The sequence below is a fragment of the Nelumbo nucifera genome, chromosome 2, assembly GCF_055504915.1.
Source record: "Nelumbo nucifera cultivar China Antique chromosome 2, China Antique-T2T, whole genome shotgun sequence".
Classification (NCBI taxonomy): Eukaryota; Viridiplantae; Streptophyta; class Magnoliopsida; order Proteales; family Nelumbonaceae; genus Nelumbo; species Nelumbo nucifera.
The window spans coordinates 82,378,205-82,397,504 of NC_142650.1; the positions used below are offsets into that span (position 1 = coordinate 82,378,205).

Consider the following 19,300-nt stretch of genomic DNA (forward strand, 5'->3'; position numbering starts at 1 on the left):
GTCAGATAGATGTAAAGAATGTCTTCCTCAATAACAATGAAGGGAAAGTTTGTCATCTACGGAAGGCTCTATATGGACACAAATAGTCTCCTTGAGTCTGGTTTGATAGATTTAAAAGGGCTATTTTGAAATTTCACAATCTCAAGCTGACCGTACTCTATTCATAGGAAGAGTCAATGCACGTGTCTCTATGTTTATCCTGCATGTTGATGATATTTCTTGATAGTGTAGCCGGCTAGAACTAAGAGGAAGAGGAGAGAAGAGAAGAGGAGAAGAAGAGAAGAGAAGAGAGGAAGGAAGAAAGAAGGGTTTTGCAATGTAACAGTGCTGGCGGCACCAGCCTTTATTTTAATATATATATAGGGCGGCAGAAATAACAAGGGAAAAGATCCTTGTGCCCCAGAGTACAATAACAGACATAACAGGAAAAAAATGAAATAAATACACTTTAATTAGCCAAACAGGCCCTAACATCAACAACTAAATTATTTTAACATTATTTTAACAATATTATTTCTATTGGGATTGGAGTTGAAATTAAGGATAAAAAAAAACGGATATTAGTGATCCTTGTTTCTAAATTTGAAATTAAGGATCTTGGTGAGATCTTAAATGTTTTCTTGGGAATGAAGTTGCAAGATCAAAGAAAGGAATTTTCATTTTTCAAAGAAACTATAATCTGGATCTACTCCATGAGTTGAGAAATTAAGGTGCAAGCCTACTAAAACCCCAATTGGTCCTAATTACAAGTTGAGTGCTACTATTGGAGATATTCTCCTTAATAGGGGTTTATCAAAGATTAGTTGGTCGGCTCCTTTTCCTTTACTTGACTAGACCTGACATATCCCATGCAGTTGGTCTAATAAGCCAATATAAGCATCAGCCAAGGACCTCTCACATGCAAGTTGTCAACAAGATTATTGTATGTTTGAAGAAATGTCCTAGTAAAGGGATGTTATATTCCAACCATAGAAATCTGAAGGTTGAGGATTATACAAATGCAAATTGGCAAGATCTGTTGATGACAAGAGATCTACATCCAGCTATTGTACTTTACTATGAGGCAATGTGGTTTCCTGGAGAAGTAAGAAGCAGTCAGTTGTTGCTCATGCTAGTGCAGAGGCAGAGTGCAAGGCAATGGCTAATGGAGTGGGTATATGAGTTGCTTTGGTTAAAGACCTTATTGACAGATATGGGAATTCAAATAGATACTCCAATGAGACTTTACAATGAAAATCAAGCAGCTATAAACATTGCTCATAATCTTGTCAAAATGGCCATGCAAAGCATATTGAAGTAAATAGACATTTCATCAAAGAGAAGATAGCCAATTGAAAGATTTGCTACCCTTTGTGAGATCAAGAGACCAACTTGATGATTGTCTCGTGAAGGGAGACCACAAACAAAAGTTTGATAGTAATTTAAGCAAGCTAGGCATGATAGATATCTTGCTTAGCTTGAAGGGGAGTGTTGAATACAATGTATTCTAAGGGATTTTCGTCTTTAACTTCTTTTGTATTGGGTGCACAAATAAAGGCACCATTGTTAGTTGATATCATATTAGAAATATCATATGTATGGGTATGCAGCCAACACACCACATTTAAACAAATCCTCTTATTTACCTCCCATTCTTATAAATAAATTATAGCAACTAATTAAGGATCAGGGTCAAGATGTGGCCCCTACATGTAAACAGCATGTGATATAAATGCCAGACGACCATTAGGTTATGATTAACAAATAGAAATTTGTCATGTGGTCTCTCCAATTTAGCCTCTTCCCTATTTCTCCCTTTATTATTCGTAGTCAAAGAAATTCCAAACATTGTAACAAGCAATATTGAGGAATGTGAACAGAATCATGATGGAGAAACTTGTTTACCTGGTCGAGAACAACTTACAATATCCAGTTTAAGCACCCCCCCCCCCCGGCAAACACACACACATGTCGTTTTTATAAAGATGGAATAGGATTCTCATACAACATAATTCACTCAATTAAATAATTGAGTTTTATTGTTTAAGATAAGGACCATACAAGAGAGGGGTGATGATTTCTAGCCTGGCCAGAATGTGTGTATGCAGGTTAGTGCTGGTGTTTTAAAAGCGCAAGGCACAAAAAAGGTGCAGGGGCCAATTTGCACCCAAGGCGAATGCCTTTTTGAAGAAAGGCGCAAAAATACAAAAAATATTAAACATGATACTAATAAAAAATATAAACCTACATTTAAAAAAATTGTTTTAAAATACCTATTAAAAATACATAAACATAACATGTAAAGCGTATTCAAATGAGAATTTAAAAATAAAATCAAACATCTAAAACATTTTCAAGTATGTAAAACCCACAATCTCTTTTTTTCCTCAATTGCATTACTTCAAGTAGCTAATGTGATGTAAAACATATTGCATTCCTGATTCTACGAGCTGCCTTTGTGTCATGCCCCTCGAAGCAAGACAAACAAGTCCATGTTAGGGTCTTACATTCTTAGTTCTCACACAAAAAATAAGGATTTTACAATTTTAATTGCTTTTTGAGGAGATATTTTAGTAGGACGATGGACGAATAAATGAACAACATTACCAAATAAGGGGTTATCGAAGCGTGGCACAAGGATCCGGGGGAGAGCCCTCAGCCCAGCCGTTAGGTTCAGAAAAGCAAAAAAAAAAAAAAAAAAAAAAAACGTCCAATTTTCAAAACACACATGCCTGGCCTGAGGCACAGGGCACATCAGGTGCACCAGGCATGTGCCTTTTGAAAGGGTTGCACCTAGGACCTAGGTGAGGTGCATACCCTAAAATGCACCTCGCATGTGCGCCTGAGGCGTGCCTTTTAAATCACTGGTATGTGCTATATATTACATTTTATATGATATTAAGTATAACACATAAATCTACAGAAGGATGGACAAGCCAAAAGGTCAATCAAGAGTCTCTTGCAATGGGTAGGATACCACTCAGCTAAACAGTTGTAAGGCCAGAAATGCAGGACACTAAAGAAACATGTCCAAAAAATGATTGTGATAGTGTTAATGTTGAGATGGATGAGTGGATAAAACAAAAAGGACAAGGTCAGAGATGAAGTCATTGAAAAGAACTAAAGTGTAGTTCCTATAGGTGATAAAAATGAAAAATAGTAGACTAAAATGGTTCATTCAAATGCACAGAAGACCATCTACAGCACCCATAAGAAGTGATCTGTTACAAGTTGAAGGGACCCTTAGAGCTAGGGGCAGATCGAAAAGGACATGGGTTGTAGTAAGATATGATTTAAGCCCTCTAACTTAGCAATGGGTATGGCACTGAGCAGAATGGAAGGTGAGTATACTCGTGTATTATATTTAAAGTTTCTTTCCCTCTTCCCACATTACCCAAACAAAACAAAAATTGTAGGCCGGAACCCAGCCTAGGGTTCAGGTCAGGCAAAGGCACAGGTTCAGCCATGATCATCCCTAATTCAGGGTATCATGTAGATGGTTTCGTACTTCCCTTGATTACATCTCCATGGAGAGGCAGAGAAAACCCTTGCTAACTTAAAGAAACAAACAAAACAAGGCCAGAGAACTTAATTTCAGTATTGCAGAATTCTTCTAGTAAGTATACTGATTTCATTTCCTTTTCAAATATCTCCCAGAGTTTTTCTTTGGGAAAGAAAAAAGGTATAGCAGAAATATTTTAATTAATAAACTTCACTTGTAGATATCACAATAAGTCCCATTATTTATTGGGCTGTAAAACATTTATGTTACCCTATATATAAAGCTTTAACTTACAGGAGACAGCAATCAGCCAGGTTGAATACAAGGGACATATACAGTTGGGTAACTCCTACATATATTTTTCATCTCTCGTAGGGAACTGCGATCCGCCAGATTTAAATAACCTAACCATAGACAGTTTATTCGAGAGAAAAGGTGATGAGAAACCAGGAATTTTATGCTTAGGGGAAAATGGAAGATAACAACAGATGTATTAAAAGGAAGGCTTTTATTTTTCTTTTTTCCCTACCTGTGATGCTTCATATCAGTTAATGTCTCTTCTCCTCGTAGAAATCTCACAAGATTTTGGGAGTTCCTCTTCTCTTCTTTCTCTCTCAATATTTCACTCACTCTTTGTTTCTCTTTCTGGGGACACTTCAACATTCATTTTCCTTGGTAGTATTAGGAAGCATAAGAGACCTTTTATAAACTGGGAAGGGGTTGTAATTTAACCATTCCACACACCTCTTACTAGAATAAACATCTCCCCCAACTAAATGAGGGATCACAGAAGTGCTGATTTAAAGTTGTCCTTCCCATCTAAAGAAGAGAGGGACTTGTGTAGCTCTCTAGTCTGCCCTTTTATTTAATAGGATATACTCAAGTGTACAAGTTGGGACCCGTGCAATGCACGGACCATGCCACGCAAAACTGAAGTAGAAAGAGCTTTCTAACATTTCTAATTCAACCAACTCAATTCAACCCAAGTATTATATTTTTGAGTAATGTTTAGTTGTTCCAACCACAATCCAAATTGAAACCCTAGTGAGAGTAGCTAATCTCGTATAGGGATCTCAGTGGGTCCACTTAAATGGTAAATTCAATTTGAATCACCCATAGATGGTCAAGTTAAAGTTTTGATTATTTGACCCAAATTGGATGTAGGTTTGGCTGACCTGACCCATCGAGCAATAATAACCTTACACATAAAGGGTATTTTTGTAATTTGGTTTGACATCAAACCCCTAACCTTAAAGTTTATGATTTCTATCAATGCTTGTTTTAACCCAAATCTAGTGTAAGATTAGATTACAGACTTCAAACCCCTAACCTTAAAGTTTATGATTTCTTTCAATATTTGTTTTAAAAAAGTGTGAGGTTAGGTTAGGGTTTTGATTAATTAACCCATATCGAGTTCAGATTTGGCTAACCCCCACCCATCGGATCATAATACCCCTACACATATAAAGGGTATTCTTGTAATTCGGTCTGACTTCTACCCCCTAACCTTAAAGTATACGCTTTATTTCACTATTTGCTTTTGAGCTTTTTTGTTCTTCCACTTTTGAGAAGTGGTACCCTAGAACCCATTAACCAACTTCCAACTTAAATTATGACTCTTGAGTTTCCAAAATGTATCACAAAAAATAATTGAAAGACTGTGAGACGGGTTGGGTCGTATCAAGTTGTACCCTGTAGACCAGGGCAGGTTCAATCCAAAAACCAGCATAGTATTGAGTCAGGTTGGGTTAGGCTTCAGTGGAAGCAGGGGAGGGATGAGTTAGGGTTGAGACAAACCCATGCCAACCCACCCAACTCTATAGGGTTCAGCCTGATACCAAAACAACCCATATCATAGTCTTTTAATTGTATTTTACCATTATTTTCATTACTGATATTTTACTTAAATAATTCATTAAATATGGTAATTTACTATTAAATTACTTTTTCAAACAGTTCAATAACTAATTAAGTATCAAAATTTACACAAATTATGGTAATTTTCAAAAATAATTATCATAATTATTAATTATATTTATACTATTAAGTATTAAATTACTTTTTCAAACAGTTCAGAACTAATTAAGTATCAAAATTTACAAAAATTATGGTAATTTTCAATAATAATTATCATAATTATTAATTACATTTATACTTAATTAATAATTTAAGTTAGTTATCAGTAATAATTTAATTATAATTACTATTATTTTATAAAATTATTTTACAGAAATAAAAATAACAATAGCTATAATTTAAGTAATTCATTAAATATGGTAATTTAAAACTAAAGTACTTTTTCGGAAAGTTTAGTAAATAATTAACTATAATTACTTATATTAAAAGTATTTTTTTAACATTAATTAATTAACCATAATTAATTAAGTAATAAATTATCAATTCTAATTAATTAATTGACTGTATTTAATTTTGAAATTGTAATTTTTATAATTATGATAAGATTTTTAATTAATTATTAATTTTTTACCTTACTTTTATTATTTGTCTTATTGCATTATATATTTTTCCCTTATTATTATTTTAGATATGTTTTACTCATCTTATTTCAATATTTAAATTTTGACTCAAACTTTCCTAAACTTTCTTCCAAAAAAGTTTTAACATAAACGTTAATATTTTAATACATTGATGAGAAATTAAGTGCATGTATTTTGCAAGGTGGATAGAGATAGAGATGGAAATAAATAGAAATTAGGTAGGGAGATGGTTTAGAAATTTTCAGGAGAGGAGATGATTTAGGTGATTGGAAACGTGAGAGTGAAAGAGATTTTAGGAAAACAGGGGTGCTGTAGTGGCAAGTTGAGAGTGTAAGGAATGGTATTTTAAGGAGCAAGGAGAAGCCTCAATTGGGTAAAGAGATAAGGGAGAGGCCTTCTTTGTTTTAATATATACTAATAGATCCTAATAATGTCGTCCCAATCCTTGTAGAGGAATCTAATTATTAAAAATTAATCATAAAGACAAATCTCAAGTTTTGATTCTCAATGCTAAACAGTAGTTTCAACACAGGCATAGAGGCACTTACACTTGCTTAATTGTAGTTCATTGGAAGTTTCACCCATACCACAGGCTGTTAGAAGTAAATTTTTGATTAACCAGCAATTTTACCCAAAGTTAACAACAGCCAAACAAAAATATTCAGTGAAAAAGCTCTAGCTATACCTACCACTGATCAGAGAGAGTGGGCCTGATAAAAGCATAATAATGTCCACCATGCACCCCACCACTGTGAACCAAAACACTGCAAACAAACAAAAGTAAGAACCTGAACATAACAAAATAAAAAATTGACATAAACACAAATATATACAAATATATATTCCTCTCTTAGTCAAAGGTATCATACTTCGCCAACCCATCCCAACTTAAATTATATAAATTACTCCTCTGAGAACTAGTATTGTAGGGGAAGCATCATGAAGGTACCTGTGGAGCGTGTAAAGGTTGCAAACTCTTCGATCGGCTTCAGGTGACAGGTATTTTCCATTCTCTCTATCGAGGTCTAGTTCCAGAGGGAACTCATAACGGTCATTTATCTAAACCAAACAAAGCAATTCCGGGAATTAAACCTATTCTCAACAGAATCATATACTATACAAAAAGTATAATTGTGAAAGTGTTTTTGCTTAAGGGAAAAATCATCTTACACCCCAAACTACAAAGAAAGGAATGATATAATCAGAGAAAACGAAAGAAAAATAAAACCTGTCACTAAATACAAGTAGAAATCAAATACAAAACAGAGATAACAAGTAGAAAGTGATTAAAAAGACATTTCAAGAGATTGTGTAATTTATCTCACCAGGAAAGATGATGAAAACAGTTGTAGCATTCAAAGCAGAAATACAGAAAGCAGAGAGAAAACAAACATCTTTTGGGTAAAAAGATTGCAGAAAATCAAGTTTTGGGCTTTCCTGTTATTTCTATCACAGACCAGCCACCATTCTATGGACTCCCATAAGCATCCATGACACTGTAAGGTCAAAGTTAAGGTAACTTTCTAAGTCAAGTAAAAGAGGAACTTAGATTCTATTCAAGTTTCTAGCAATGTAATTCCTTTAGGCAGCCAACTCTCCAGAATTTTGACTATATTATATTCTATTAGGAAAAAATCTTTCTTCATCAAAAACAAAAAGAATTTATTAAATGCAACAACAACAGAAAGATCAAAGGCGGAAGCCATAGTTCTAGGTGTAGACCTCAAAGAGGCAACCTTCTCCTACAAGAAGTTGAATTCTGGCCGCCTTGTAGATGGATCACCTTGACAGTGAAAAAGCACCTACGTGTTAGCAAGATGCATTTTTTCTTTTTGATAATTATGTTAGCCATTGGCTACACTAATTTCAAGGAACTAAGATTAAAGCACATCGCCTTTTTATCTTTCAATAAAGTTCTCTTTCAGTTTTCATCACAAGAACTGAGATTAAATCTAAAAAAGAACATCTGATGCACATGTACACGTTTTTGTATATAAAGCATAGGCATGCATGTGCATGCCCATAAGTCAAAACTTCTAGAAAATAGTGAAGAATATTATGGGATAGCAACTACGAAAAGAATTGTTAAAAAATATAATCAGAGATAGCAAAATCTCCTTCAACCAACACTCAGGTGCAGGGCAAGTCAATACTTATTTCAAACCAAAAATAAATCTCTACAAAATCAAGACAAAATATGTGTCTTTATTAATCAATTTCATCCATAAGAGAAAAACCTGCAGGTTCAAGATAAACATCCACCTCTTGACAGTCATCAATCTAGAAAATAGATAAGGGAATACCTCCTTCTTGTAAGCAAAACCTTAATACTCTTGGTCATCTCGGACACAAGGAACCAGTATATATCAAATAAGCGTGAAAATGAAAGAGAAAGGAGAAATTACTTTGAAGTTAGTAGATGTAAAAACAAACAGGGAAAATCTAGACCAGAAAAAGGAAGAAAGAAACACAAAAGGACAAGCCAATATGGACAAATGCAATGGAAAGGAAAATAGGTCAAGAGTGGGTGGAAGGAACTGTATAAAATCATACAGCAGAAATGAAAAATAAGAAATAGGTAACACCTATGGTACACCTAATTTAGGCAAACAAATTGGCTACTTAAAAAAGGATTAGAGGGTTAGGCAATGAGAGGAAAAATAAAGGAAAGAAAAGTCTCCTTAAGAGGTAACACCTCTTAAGCCTCCTTAAGAGGAAAAATAAAGGAAAATAAAGGAAAGAAATAGGTAACACCTCTTAAGCCTCCTTAAGAGGAGGGGGTGAGGAGGAAGAAGAGGAAGAAAGAGGAAGGGGGATCTCATTTTCTTTATTTTTAATGAAAATGCATAGCACTAGTTGAAGGGGGGGGGGGGGGGGGGTTCTTGTCGAAATTGGGCTGCATTGAAAAGGGGGGCGAGGCGGGGCCTAGGGGGCGAAACCCCCCAGCCAAAGGGGTCGAGAGCGGACCACTTTCTTTCCTCTTATCTTTTCTTCCCTTCCCTTTCGCCCCCCAACCAAAGGGGCCGAGGGCAAACCACTTTCTTTCCTCTTCTCTTCCCTTCCCTTTCCTTTTCTCATTCTTTCTTTTTCTTTCCCTTCCCTTCCCTTTCTTTTCTTTTCCTTTCCCTTTTTTTTTTCTTTTTTCCTTTTTTTTCTGTCTTTTTATATGAGGTGTGCATGAGGCATATGGCTCAGAGGTGTCAGCACCTCTGGCATACACCTCAGGGTGTTTTGGGAGCGCCTCGCCTAGAGGCACGCCCCATGCCTTTTAAAACACTGGTTTAAATTATAAGCATAATAACTAAATACAGAAATTACCTACTGAAACATCAAACCTAAGGTTAACTCATCATAACATAACAATAAGCCAAATAAGGCACATTTAGGTTCAGCTGAGCTTCATCTGTGGACCTAGGCAACCCTTTTTTTATTAGCAACACAAATTGATTCATTAATTTTATAATAAAGAAATACAACAAGAAGTTGCGGGCAGAGACAACAAGCCCAAGAAGAACTCTCCCAATATTTACAAAACAACCCAAAACACAGATTGTCTTTGAATTCCTTGTTTAGCTAAACCATCAGCCATACTGTTTGCAGATCTCCTAATCCACTTATTTGGATCTATTTGACGTGCCTGAACTCATTCCTTAGCTGCCATATTACTCCTTCCCCTTTTTCAGCCAACCCACAACTCATTCCTTAGCTGCCATATTCCTTAGCGAGTGAAAGCATTATTATTTATACTGGCCTAGTCGTACAATATAAACAGGAGAGAAATTACAACAGTACCCTTGTGGTACTAAACCTGAGTACACAAACAACTGTCAACACTCACCCTCAAGTTGGAGCATAGATATCAATCATGCCCAACTTGTCACAAAGATCATGATGTCTGGAAAGGTTTAAACCCTTTGTAAAGATGTTTGCAAGCTGGTTCTCAGAAGTGACATAGGGGGTACACACTTCGCCTGTGATAACTTTCTCTCTGATAAAATGCTTGTCAACTTCGATGTGCTTTGTTCTATCATGTAGCACCGGATTGGCAGCAATGCTTATAGCTGCTTTGTTATCACAAAATAGAGTTATATGTTTAGCCATTGGGAAATCCAACTCCCCCAACAAATTCTTTATCCACATGCCTTCAGCAACCCCGTGGGCCATAGCACGATATTCAGCTTCAGCACTGGATCTAGCCACCACATTTTGCTTTTTACTCCTCCATGTAACAAGGTTCCCTCCTATAAAGGTGCAGTAGCCACTGGTAGACTTTCTGTCACTTTGGGATCCAGCCCAATCTGCGTCTGTATAAACTTCAACTTTCAAATGTCCGTGCTTTTGAGATAACAAACCAGTACCCGAATACTTCTTTAGATATCGGAGGATTCTCTCTACTGCTTCAAGATGGGAAGACCTAGGAGCATGCATGAACTGATTGAGGACACCAACAGCATATGCAATGTCTGGGCGAGTCATAAAAAGGTATAACAATCTCCCTACAAGCCTCTGAAACTGTTTCACATCCTTGAGAGGTTCACCACGGCTGTCACCTAATTTATGGTTTGGGTCAATGGAAGAGTCAACTGGTTTCACCCCCATCTTCCCAGTGTCCTGAAGTAAATCTAGGACATATTTCCTTTGAGAAATGAAGATACCCTTCTTTGATCGGGCGACTTCAATTCCAAGGAAGTATCTGGCAGGTCCTAGATCCTTCACTTCAAACTGAGTGGCAAGAAAAAGTTTCAATCTCTGAATTTCATCATCCCAGACACCAGTAACAATTATGTCATCCACATATACAATTAGAGCAGCAATTTTACCTTCTCCTCTTTTCATGAACAGTGTGTGATCTGATTGACATTGCCTGTATCCTTTCTGTTGAACTGCCACATGGAATTTGCTGAACCAAGCTCTTGGTGATTGTTTTAGCCCGTATAAGGACTTCTTCAACTTGCACACTTTCTATTCATTGCCTTGAGCTAGAAAACCAGGAGGTTGAATCATGTACACTTCCTCTTCAAGGTCACCATTCAAGAATGCATTCTTGATGTCAAGCTGGTGTAAAACCCAATCCAGATTAGCCGCAAGAGAGAAAAGGACTCTAATGGAGTTCATCTTGGCAATGGGGGCAAAAGTTTCTGCATAATCAACTCCATACAAATCCCTTTGCCACTAAGCGAGCTTTATACCTTTCCACTGTTCCATCAGCCTTATGCTTGACTGTGAACACCTATTTACATCCAACTGGAACATTTCCCTTAGGAAGATCAACAAGTTCCCATGTGCCATTTTTGTGAAGGGCATTAATTTCTTCCTTCATGGCATTTATCCATTTAGCAACTGAAAGAGCTTCTACCACATTCTTAGGGATAGGAACACTGTCAATAGAGGTAAGGAAAGCACGGAATGAGGATGAAATGTTCTCATAGGAGACAAAATTGGAAATGGGATGTTTAGTGGTGCATAATCTAACACCCTTCCTGTGAGCAATAGGACAGTCAAGATCATTAGCAGTAGAGGAAGCATTTTCAATAGATTCAAGGACATCATTGGGAGCCAAAATACCTTATTGAGTATGATCCTCCCCCGAGGAGTCTGGTGGCACTGGAGGTACAGCTTCCAGATTCTCTACAGCTCTTGAATTTGGTTGGCCTTTGTGACGACAAGAAAAAACACGAAAAGGCGGAGGGTCAGGAAGAGAAGGAAGCTGAACCAGTTTCTCCTCATGCCTACACTCCCCCTGAGGAGAAACAGGAAAGAAAGGCCCATCTTCAAAGAAAGAAACATCCATGGAAACAGAGAATTTCCGAGAAACAGGATCAAAACAACGATATCCCTTTTGAGTGAAGGAGTAACCAAGAAATATGCAAGAGATAGCACGAGAATCCAATTTCCCACGAGTGGGAGATTGATTTTGTACAAAACACCGGCAACCAAAGACACGCGGAGGAATAGAAAGAAGAGGAGCCTTAGGAAAGAGAAGTTGATGTGGAGCTTTGTACTCTAACCGACGAGAGGGCATACGGTTTATAAGGTAGGTGGAACAAAGAATGGCTTCAAGCCAAAAATGTTTGGGAACATTCATATGAAGTAGAAAACCCCGAGCCACTTCAAGGAGATGTCGGTTCTTCCGTTCAGCCACACCATTTTGTTGTGGCGTACAGGCACAAGAGCTACGGTGAAGGGAACCACGCAAAGCAAAAACTCCGTGAGGTCACTATGAAAAAATTCTTTTGCATTGTCTGATTGAAAAATTTGGATTTCAGTTTGAAATTGAGTGAAAACCATCCGCTAGAAATCTTGAATGATTTTTGGTACTTCTTCCCTGGTTCGCATCGGGTAAACCCAAGTATATCTAGAATAATTATCAAAGAGGGTAATGAAATAATTGTAGCCGCTCTCAGATGGTAAGGTAACAGGGCCCCATACATAAGAATGAACAATGTGAAAAGGAGATTCAGATTTACCATTTCTTTGAAGAAAATGAGTTCTACAATGTTTACTTAACTGACACGTTTGACAAGAAAAATCAGAAATAGACATTAACTTAAACAGTTATGGGAATACAACTTTCAAAGACTCAAAAGATAGATGACCAAGATGACAATGCCATAAATAGACTTTTTTCTTACAGGACTGACTCATAGACTGACTCATAGACTCTGTAACATGAAGACCAGAACCGATTCAATAAATCTATGGAATTCCCAAAGTAATTGATTTATCTTATTATTATTATTATTATTAATCAACGATTTCTTATATAGCTAGAACGACCCTCACAAATTGCAGAGATTAATTTGTTAAGAATTAATCGGATTGAAGCTATAGTGTCATCATTCGCTGGAATTGAAATATCTGCGAGATCCGGGTCATAATTTGTATCGATTAAACAAATTGTTGGAATTCCCAAAGTGACGCATTCTCGAAGAGCTGTATATTCTTCTTGCTGATCAACAATGATTACAATATCAGGTAACCCCGTCATCTTATTCTCCAGCATGTAAAGTCCATCAGCCATACGACCCCTACCAATCGTCCTCCCTGAGGTCAGATCCTGAATCACACAATGAGAAGGGAAAAAAGTCACTGAGCAATTCAAGGAATTAGTAACACTACTAGCAGAGAACAAATTAATGGAAAATTTTGGAACATGAAGGACATCAGAAAGGGTAAGACCAAGAGGAAGAGAGAGAGAGTTCCTTGACCAGCTATGGAAGTGTATGATCCATCGGCTATTCTCACCTTGTCTCTTCCAGAAAGAGGGTGATAATTTTGAAAGTAAGAGGACGTACCAGTCATATGTTTTGACGCTCCAGAATCAATGATCCATGGAGAGTCAGGGGTGTGAGAAGCAACATGGAAAGCAGTGGCAGGGTTACCTGACGTAGATGCAAATGAGGTTGAGGGAGGAGCATCCATCTGACGAATTGCTCTACCATAGAGCTCTAAATGGTCACGGAAGGAATTCATAATGTCCTCCCTCGGGTCAGGTCCAGTGAGATGTGTCTGAGTCACAGTAGAAATGGGGGGCTGATTCTCCCGAGTAGCCATGTTGGCCATGTGATGTTTCTTTGTACCTTGCTGTCCGGACTTCTTATTCACCTCTGAACCTTGCTTCTTAGTCAGATCTTGAGCCCATTTTGGTTTCCCATGAAGATCCCAACAGGTATCTTTGGTGTGTCGGGGTTTCTGGCAATGAGTGCACCACAATTTGTCCTTATCTTCTGTTTTTTTCTGGAGATCTCCTTTCCGGGAAGAAGATCCCACACCAGTAGAGACACCCCCTTTTGCAACCAACACAACAGCATTCCCACCAGGGTTGTTCATCAAATTTTTCCTACTTTCTTCAGACTGTACAAGAGCATAGATTTCCTGAACAGATGGGAGATCCTTAGAGCTGAGAATCTGAACCCTGATAGATTCATACATAGGATTCAGACCATGTAAGAATGCAAACACCCTTTGCTGGGAGACAAGCTGCTTGTACTTCTTAGCATCCTCATCACACTTCCAATCCACACTCTGGTAGTGATCCAACTCCTTCCAGATAGATGTTAAGTCAGAGTAATAAACCGATAAACACCTCTCCCCCTGTCTACAAGTAGAAGATGCTGCCTGCAGTTGATAAATTTTGGTATAGTGTCGCAATTCTGAATATGTAGACTTTGCTTGTTCCCAGATTTCATTTGCAGTTTCAGCCCACATGAAATTCTTCCTTATTTGAGGTTGCATGGAAACCAAGAGCCAGGACATAACAATATTGTTCTCCTGATTCCATCTATCATATTCAGCACTCCCAGAGGATGGTTCTTTTATCCTCCCATTAATATAGCCTATCTTCCCCCTTGCAGTGATGTATAATTTGATCCCTCTTGACCACTCCAAGTAATTTAAACCATCAAGAGGGACAACAGCCATAGAAGGATAGGTCACCCCCACCCATTCCATTCAGCATTGAGGAAACTCCAGATGTGGCTGAATCTTCACTGTCCATGATATCAGAATAAAAACGAAACAGCAACCAAAAGAGTACAGTCGTACAAGGCTATTGCAGAAATAGGTCCTTCTGACCTCCGGTTTCACTGAGAGCAAAAAACAGAACACTGCTGTTGCAGTACAAGAACAGGTCCTTCTGACCTACAGTTTCACTAAGAACAAACAAAAAACTTAACACTGCTGTTGTAGTACTGAAACAGGTCCTTCTGACCTACGGTTTCACTGAAACAAGTCTGAACACTGCTGTTGCAATACAAGAACAGGTCTGTATGGCCTACGATTTTTTTAGGAATCAAACAAAAAACACTGCAGTTGCAGTACATCACTCTGTCTGAATGACCTAATCAGTAGGCCTGATAGCCAACCAGTCGAGGAGATCAACAGGGTAGCCGAATAGTCAATCAATAAGATTAATATTGAGCAGACAATCAATCGGCTGAACAAACAATCAACAGTCCACAATAACAAGAAAAAAGAGTTGAATACAATTACTTTGTTAAGGAATACAGTCACTCAACACTAGGGCAGCCGAATAGTTCATCAAACAATAGGCAGCCGAACAGACAAGGATGATAGTACCTCTTTTAGTTTCAGATGATAGTCTCCCTGTAAACCATAACTCCTTCTACGAACCTCAAACAATAGTCTCTCTACAGTCGAGCAGACAAGAGGTGCAACTTCTGGGCTAGAAGATGAAAAGACTCTGTAACTTCTGGGTCGAACTGATTACACCAGATTAGAAGTTCGATTGGAGACAGCTCCGGGAGATGAAAAGTCACTATAACTTCTGGGTCGAACAGGATGCAACATCGGCCCCTGTTGGCTGACTGGTCTCGCCGGACTGTTGTCGGGAGGCGAGGTTAGAGATGACCACCTTGAGATCCCTAGTTCGTTCAGTACTTGGTGGAACCCAATCTCAAGTTGGTCGACTCTGTCTTCCATGGTAGAGGATCTTGTCTGCGGCATAGCTGGTCTACAACCTTGCTCTGATACCAACTTGGTGAGATACCGCTCACCTTGGAAGCCCCTTCGAGGGTGGCTTAACCTCCTGAAACAGAAAATGGGGAGGAAGAAGAGAAGGGAAGGTAGGAAAAGAGGGATGCAGTGAAAGAGAAAAACAGGGGATATTCATTCATTCCTTCTTTAAAAGAGTAGGGCCTTATATATCTGGCCTACAGGTGTAATCATAGAGGGAATATCCTCTGATTGGCAGAATAACTAACTGATAACAAACTCTGGGAAATATCATGGAGGGAATATCTTCTGTCGACAGAATCACCCTCTCTATGTGTAACTAATTCTGAGGCTCTGTTGCCTGTCCCTGAGGCTCTGTCGCCTGTCCTTTCTGCTTCCTTGAGTACTACTGATGGGTAGTGGCCTGCTCCACTCCCTGTGTTGGGTTAGGGGAAGGTATTTGGGTCCCAACAATTCCTCCCTCCTTAGCATTGACCTTGCCCTCAAGGTCTAGGTTCGGGAACCTCTCATTCAGCCTTAGATAAGGTTCCCAAGTGGCGTCTTCTGGGGGCAGCCCGGCCCATTCTACCTTGGCTTCTGGTACAACCTGCCCACCTCGTCGGACCCATCGAAAATCCACAATTTTGATGGGCTCTGTGTAAATGTCCCCTTCTTCAGTGAATTGGGGTAAGCTAGATGAGGTAGGAGTATGATTTCCCACCGCCTTCTTGAGAAGAGAGATGTGAAACACTAGATGAAGCTTCGAGGTAGTAGGGAGGTCCAATCTGTAAGCAACAAGGCCCACTCTTTCCAGCACCTTGTAGGGCCCATAATACCTAGGAGCTAGCTTGTGCCAAGCCCGCCTTACCACTGAGACCTGGCGGTAAGGTTGGAGTTTAAGGTAGACAAAATCACCCACTTGAAACTCTAATGGGCGGTGGTGAGAGTCATAGCTGATCTTTATTCGTTGTTGGGCCTTTGTCAAATTGGCCTTGAGCAGTCTAAGAATCTCGTCTCTTTTCAGTAGGTGAGTCTCTACTTCTGCCACCTTGGATGACCCATATTCATAGGGTAATATGGGAGGGGGTTCTCTGCCATATAGGGCCTTGAAAGGTGTCATCCCTGCAGCTGACTGATAAGTTGAGTTGTACCAGTATTCTGCCCACGGAAGCCAGTGAGCCCATTGTCTAGACTTCTCCCCTATGAAGCATCTAAGGTAGGCTTCTAAGCATCGATTAATGACTTCAGTCTATCCATCAGTTTGCGGGTGATAGCTGGTGGATGGGTGTAGTCGGGTTCCTTGCAATCTAAAGTACTCCTTCCAAAATGAACTTAGGAAGGCAGGGTCACGGTCCGAGACAATGGATCTTGGTGTTCCATGCAGTTTCGCCACGTCCCGTATGAAAATGTCGGCCACCACCGCTGCAGTGTAAGGGTGAGGCAAAGCAGAGAAATGGCTATACTTGGTGAGGCGGTCAACCACTACCATGATGACCTCTTTTCTTGCAGAACGAGGTAGTCCTGTGATGAAATCCATGGAGAGGTCTTCCCACACTTGCTCTGGAATCTTGAGGGGTTGTAGAAGGCCTGCGGGTGACTGTGAGGAGTATTTCTGTTGTTGGCAAGTTGGGCATTCTGATACATAGTGCAGCACATCCTTGTGCATTCCTACCCAATGGTAGTGGCTGCTGAGTCTTTTTAGGGTCCTTAGCACCCCTGAATGTCCTCCCAATGCGGAATCATGAAACAACCTTAGCAGTTCGGTTTTGTGGGTGGAATTTGGAGCAACCACAAACCTACCCTGGAAGAAAAGATCAAGCCCCACAATTTGGTAACCCGGAACCTGAGAAGGGTCACTTTTCCACCTTTCCCTGATGTCTTGCAGCTGTGGATCAGATCTGGCTTCTTGCCGTATAGCTTCAAATAAGGGAAAACTGGGCTAAGAGCAGGTTAGTTGGGTCAGCTCTTCTACCCGTGATAAGGAATCAACTACTTTGTTGGCAGGCCCAGGTTTATACTCGATGTGGTAGTCAAATCCCATTAGTTTACTAAGCCATTTTTGCTGCTCCGGGGTGTGCACCCTTTGTTCTGCTATGTACTTCAAACTTCTTTGGTCTGTCCTGATGATGAATTGGCGTCCCAAAAGGTATGCACGCCATTTCTGTACTGCCATTACCACGGCCATCATTTCCTTGACATAGGTGGACTGATTTTGGTGGGCTGCTGAGAGAGCTTTGCTGAAATAAGCAATGGGTTGCCCCTTCTGCATCAGAACGGCCCCCACTCCGACACCCGATGCATCACACTCTATCTCAAAGGGTTGAGAGAAATTCGGAAGAGTGAGGACTAGAGGGCTAGAGACTGCTGTCTTCAAGTCTTCAAAGGCCCGTTGGGCATCATCAGCCCACCCAAACGAATCCTTCTTTAACAGGCGTGTTAGAGGGGCGGCCATAAGCCCATACCCCTTAATGAAGCGCCTATAATAACCGGTAAGCCCAAGAAAACCCCTGAGAGCCTTTATAGTGGTGGGCTTGGGCCAATTTTGGATGGCACCTATCTTTTCTGGGTCTGCTATGACCTGGCTTGCAGCAACCACATGGCCTAAGTACCGAATCTGTCTTTGTCCAAAGGAGTACTTTGCCAATTTGGCATGCAACTGGTGCTCTCTCAGAATCGTGAGGGTAAGTTTGAGATGTTTCATATGGGTGCCCCAATCCTTGCTGTAAACCAAGATGTCATCGAAAAATACCAGAATAAATTGCCTTAAGAAAGGCTTGAAGATGTCATTCATGAGGGCTTGAAAGGTGGAGGGGGCGTTGGTAAGACCAAACGGCATAACCAGAAACTCATAGTGGCCATCATGGGTCCTAAAGGCTGTCTTGTGGATGTCAGCCTGGTGAACCCGGATCTGATGATACCCGGACCGCAGGTCCAGTTTGGAGAACACTTGTGCTTCCCCTAACTCGTCCAGCAGTTCGTCAATGAGAGGTATTGGGAACTTGTCCTTTACTGTAATCTAGTTCAGGGCCCGGTAATCTATGCAAAACCGCCAACTACCATCTTTCTTCTTCACTAGGAGTACGGGGGATGAAAACGGGCTGGTGTTGGTCTGTATATGCCCCTTGTCCAGTAGCTCTTTTACTGCCTTCTCAATTTCCAGCTTTTGGAAATAAGGGTATCTATATGGTCTCACATTGGCTGGTTTGGATTCGGGTAAGAGGGGTATCTGATGGTCATGGGCCCGGGGTGGAGGTAACTGGTTCGGTTCCTTGAATATGTCACCAAACTAATCGATGATCGATCTTAGGCTCTGGTGTTGGGCTTCAGTAGGTTGGTCACAATCCTGATTGTTTAAAATTGGAACTGTGGGCCGAATGCCCAAATGCATAAACAAGGGCTGTCCAGTATCCTTGGAGGCCCGTATTATAGAGGCTAAGGTATCACCTCGGGGACTAGAGGGTCGCACCCCTTGCAAATGGCAGGTCTGTCCATTTTGGCAAAAATCCATTGTCATTCTGGCCCAATCACACAATGCAGGACCTAGGCCACGTAACCAATGGATTCCCAAAATGATATCAGCCCCCAAGAATTCCAATGGGTGAAGATCTACCATGAAATTATGGCCCTGTACGAGGATCCTTTCCTTCTTACATACACCATCACATAACATATGATTCCCATTAGCCACATGGATTGAAAAGAGAGGAGTGGGGTGTATAGTCATACCTAGTTGCTTTGCCAAACGGCAAGTGATGAAATTCAAAGTAGAGCCACTGTCAATCAAAACCATCACAGATCGGCCACCCAATCTTCCTTCTACTCGCATGGACTGAAGAGGGTTGAGGCCCATGAGAGCGTGTAGAGAGAT

General features: G+C 39.8%; 1 protein-coding gene across 8 annotated transcripts in view; it reads right to left on the minus strand.

Moving 5' to 3' along the window:
• LOC148802377 (ubiquitin C-terminal hydrolase 12-like) overlaps positions 1-19,300 on the minus strand; it is a 43,147-nt gene that overhangs the window by 20,384 nt on the left and 3,463 nt on the right. For 4 of the 8 annotated variants that reach the window (XR_016082588.1, XM_088898336.1, XM_088898337.1 and 1 more), the window contains exons 4-5: positions 6,929-7,038; positions 6,669-6,743 (exon numbers count right to left, since the gene is read on the minus strand). Coding sequence is in view for 4 of the 8 variants with exons in the window: in XM_088898336.1 (XP_088754462.1) it covers positions 6,669-6,743; positions 6,929-7,038 (185 nt within the window). In the remaining 4 variants the exon portion in view is untranslated. Of the gene's footprint in view, positions 1-3,775; positions 3,886-6,527; positions 6,573-6,668; positions 6,744-6,928; positions 7,039-19,300 lie in introns of all 8 variants that reach the window. The other 4 variants (XR_016082592.1, XR_016082591.1, XR_016082590.1 and 1 more) reach the window with 2 other exon arrangements.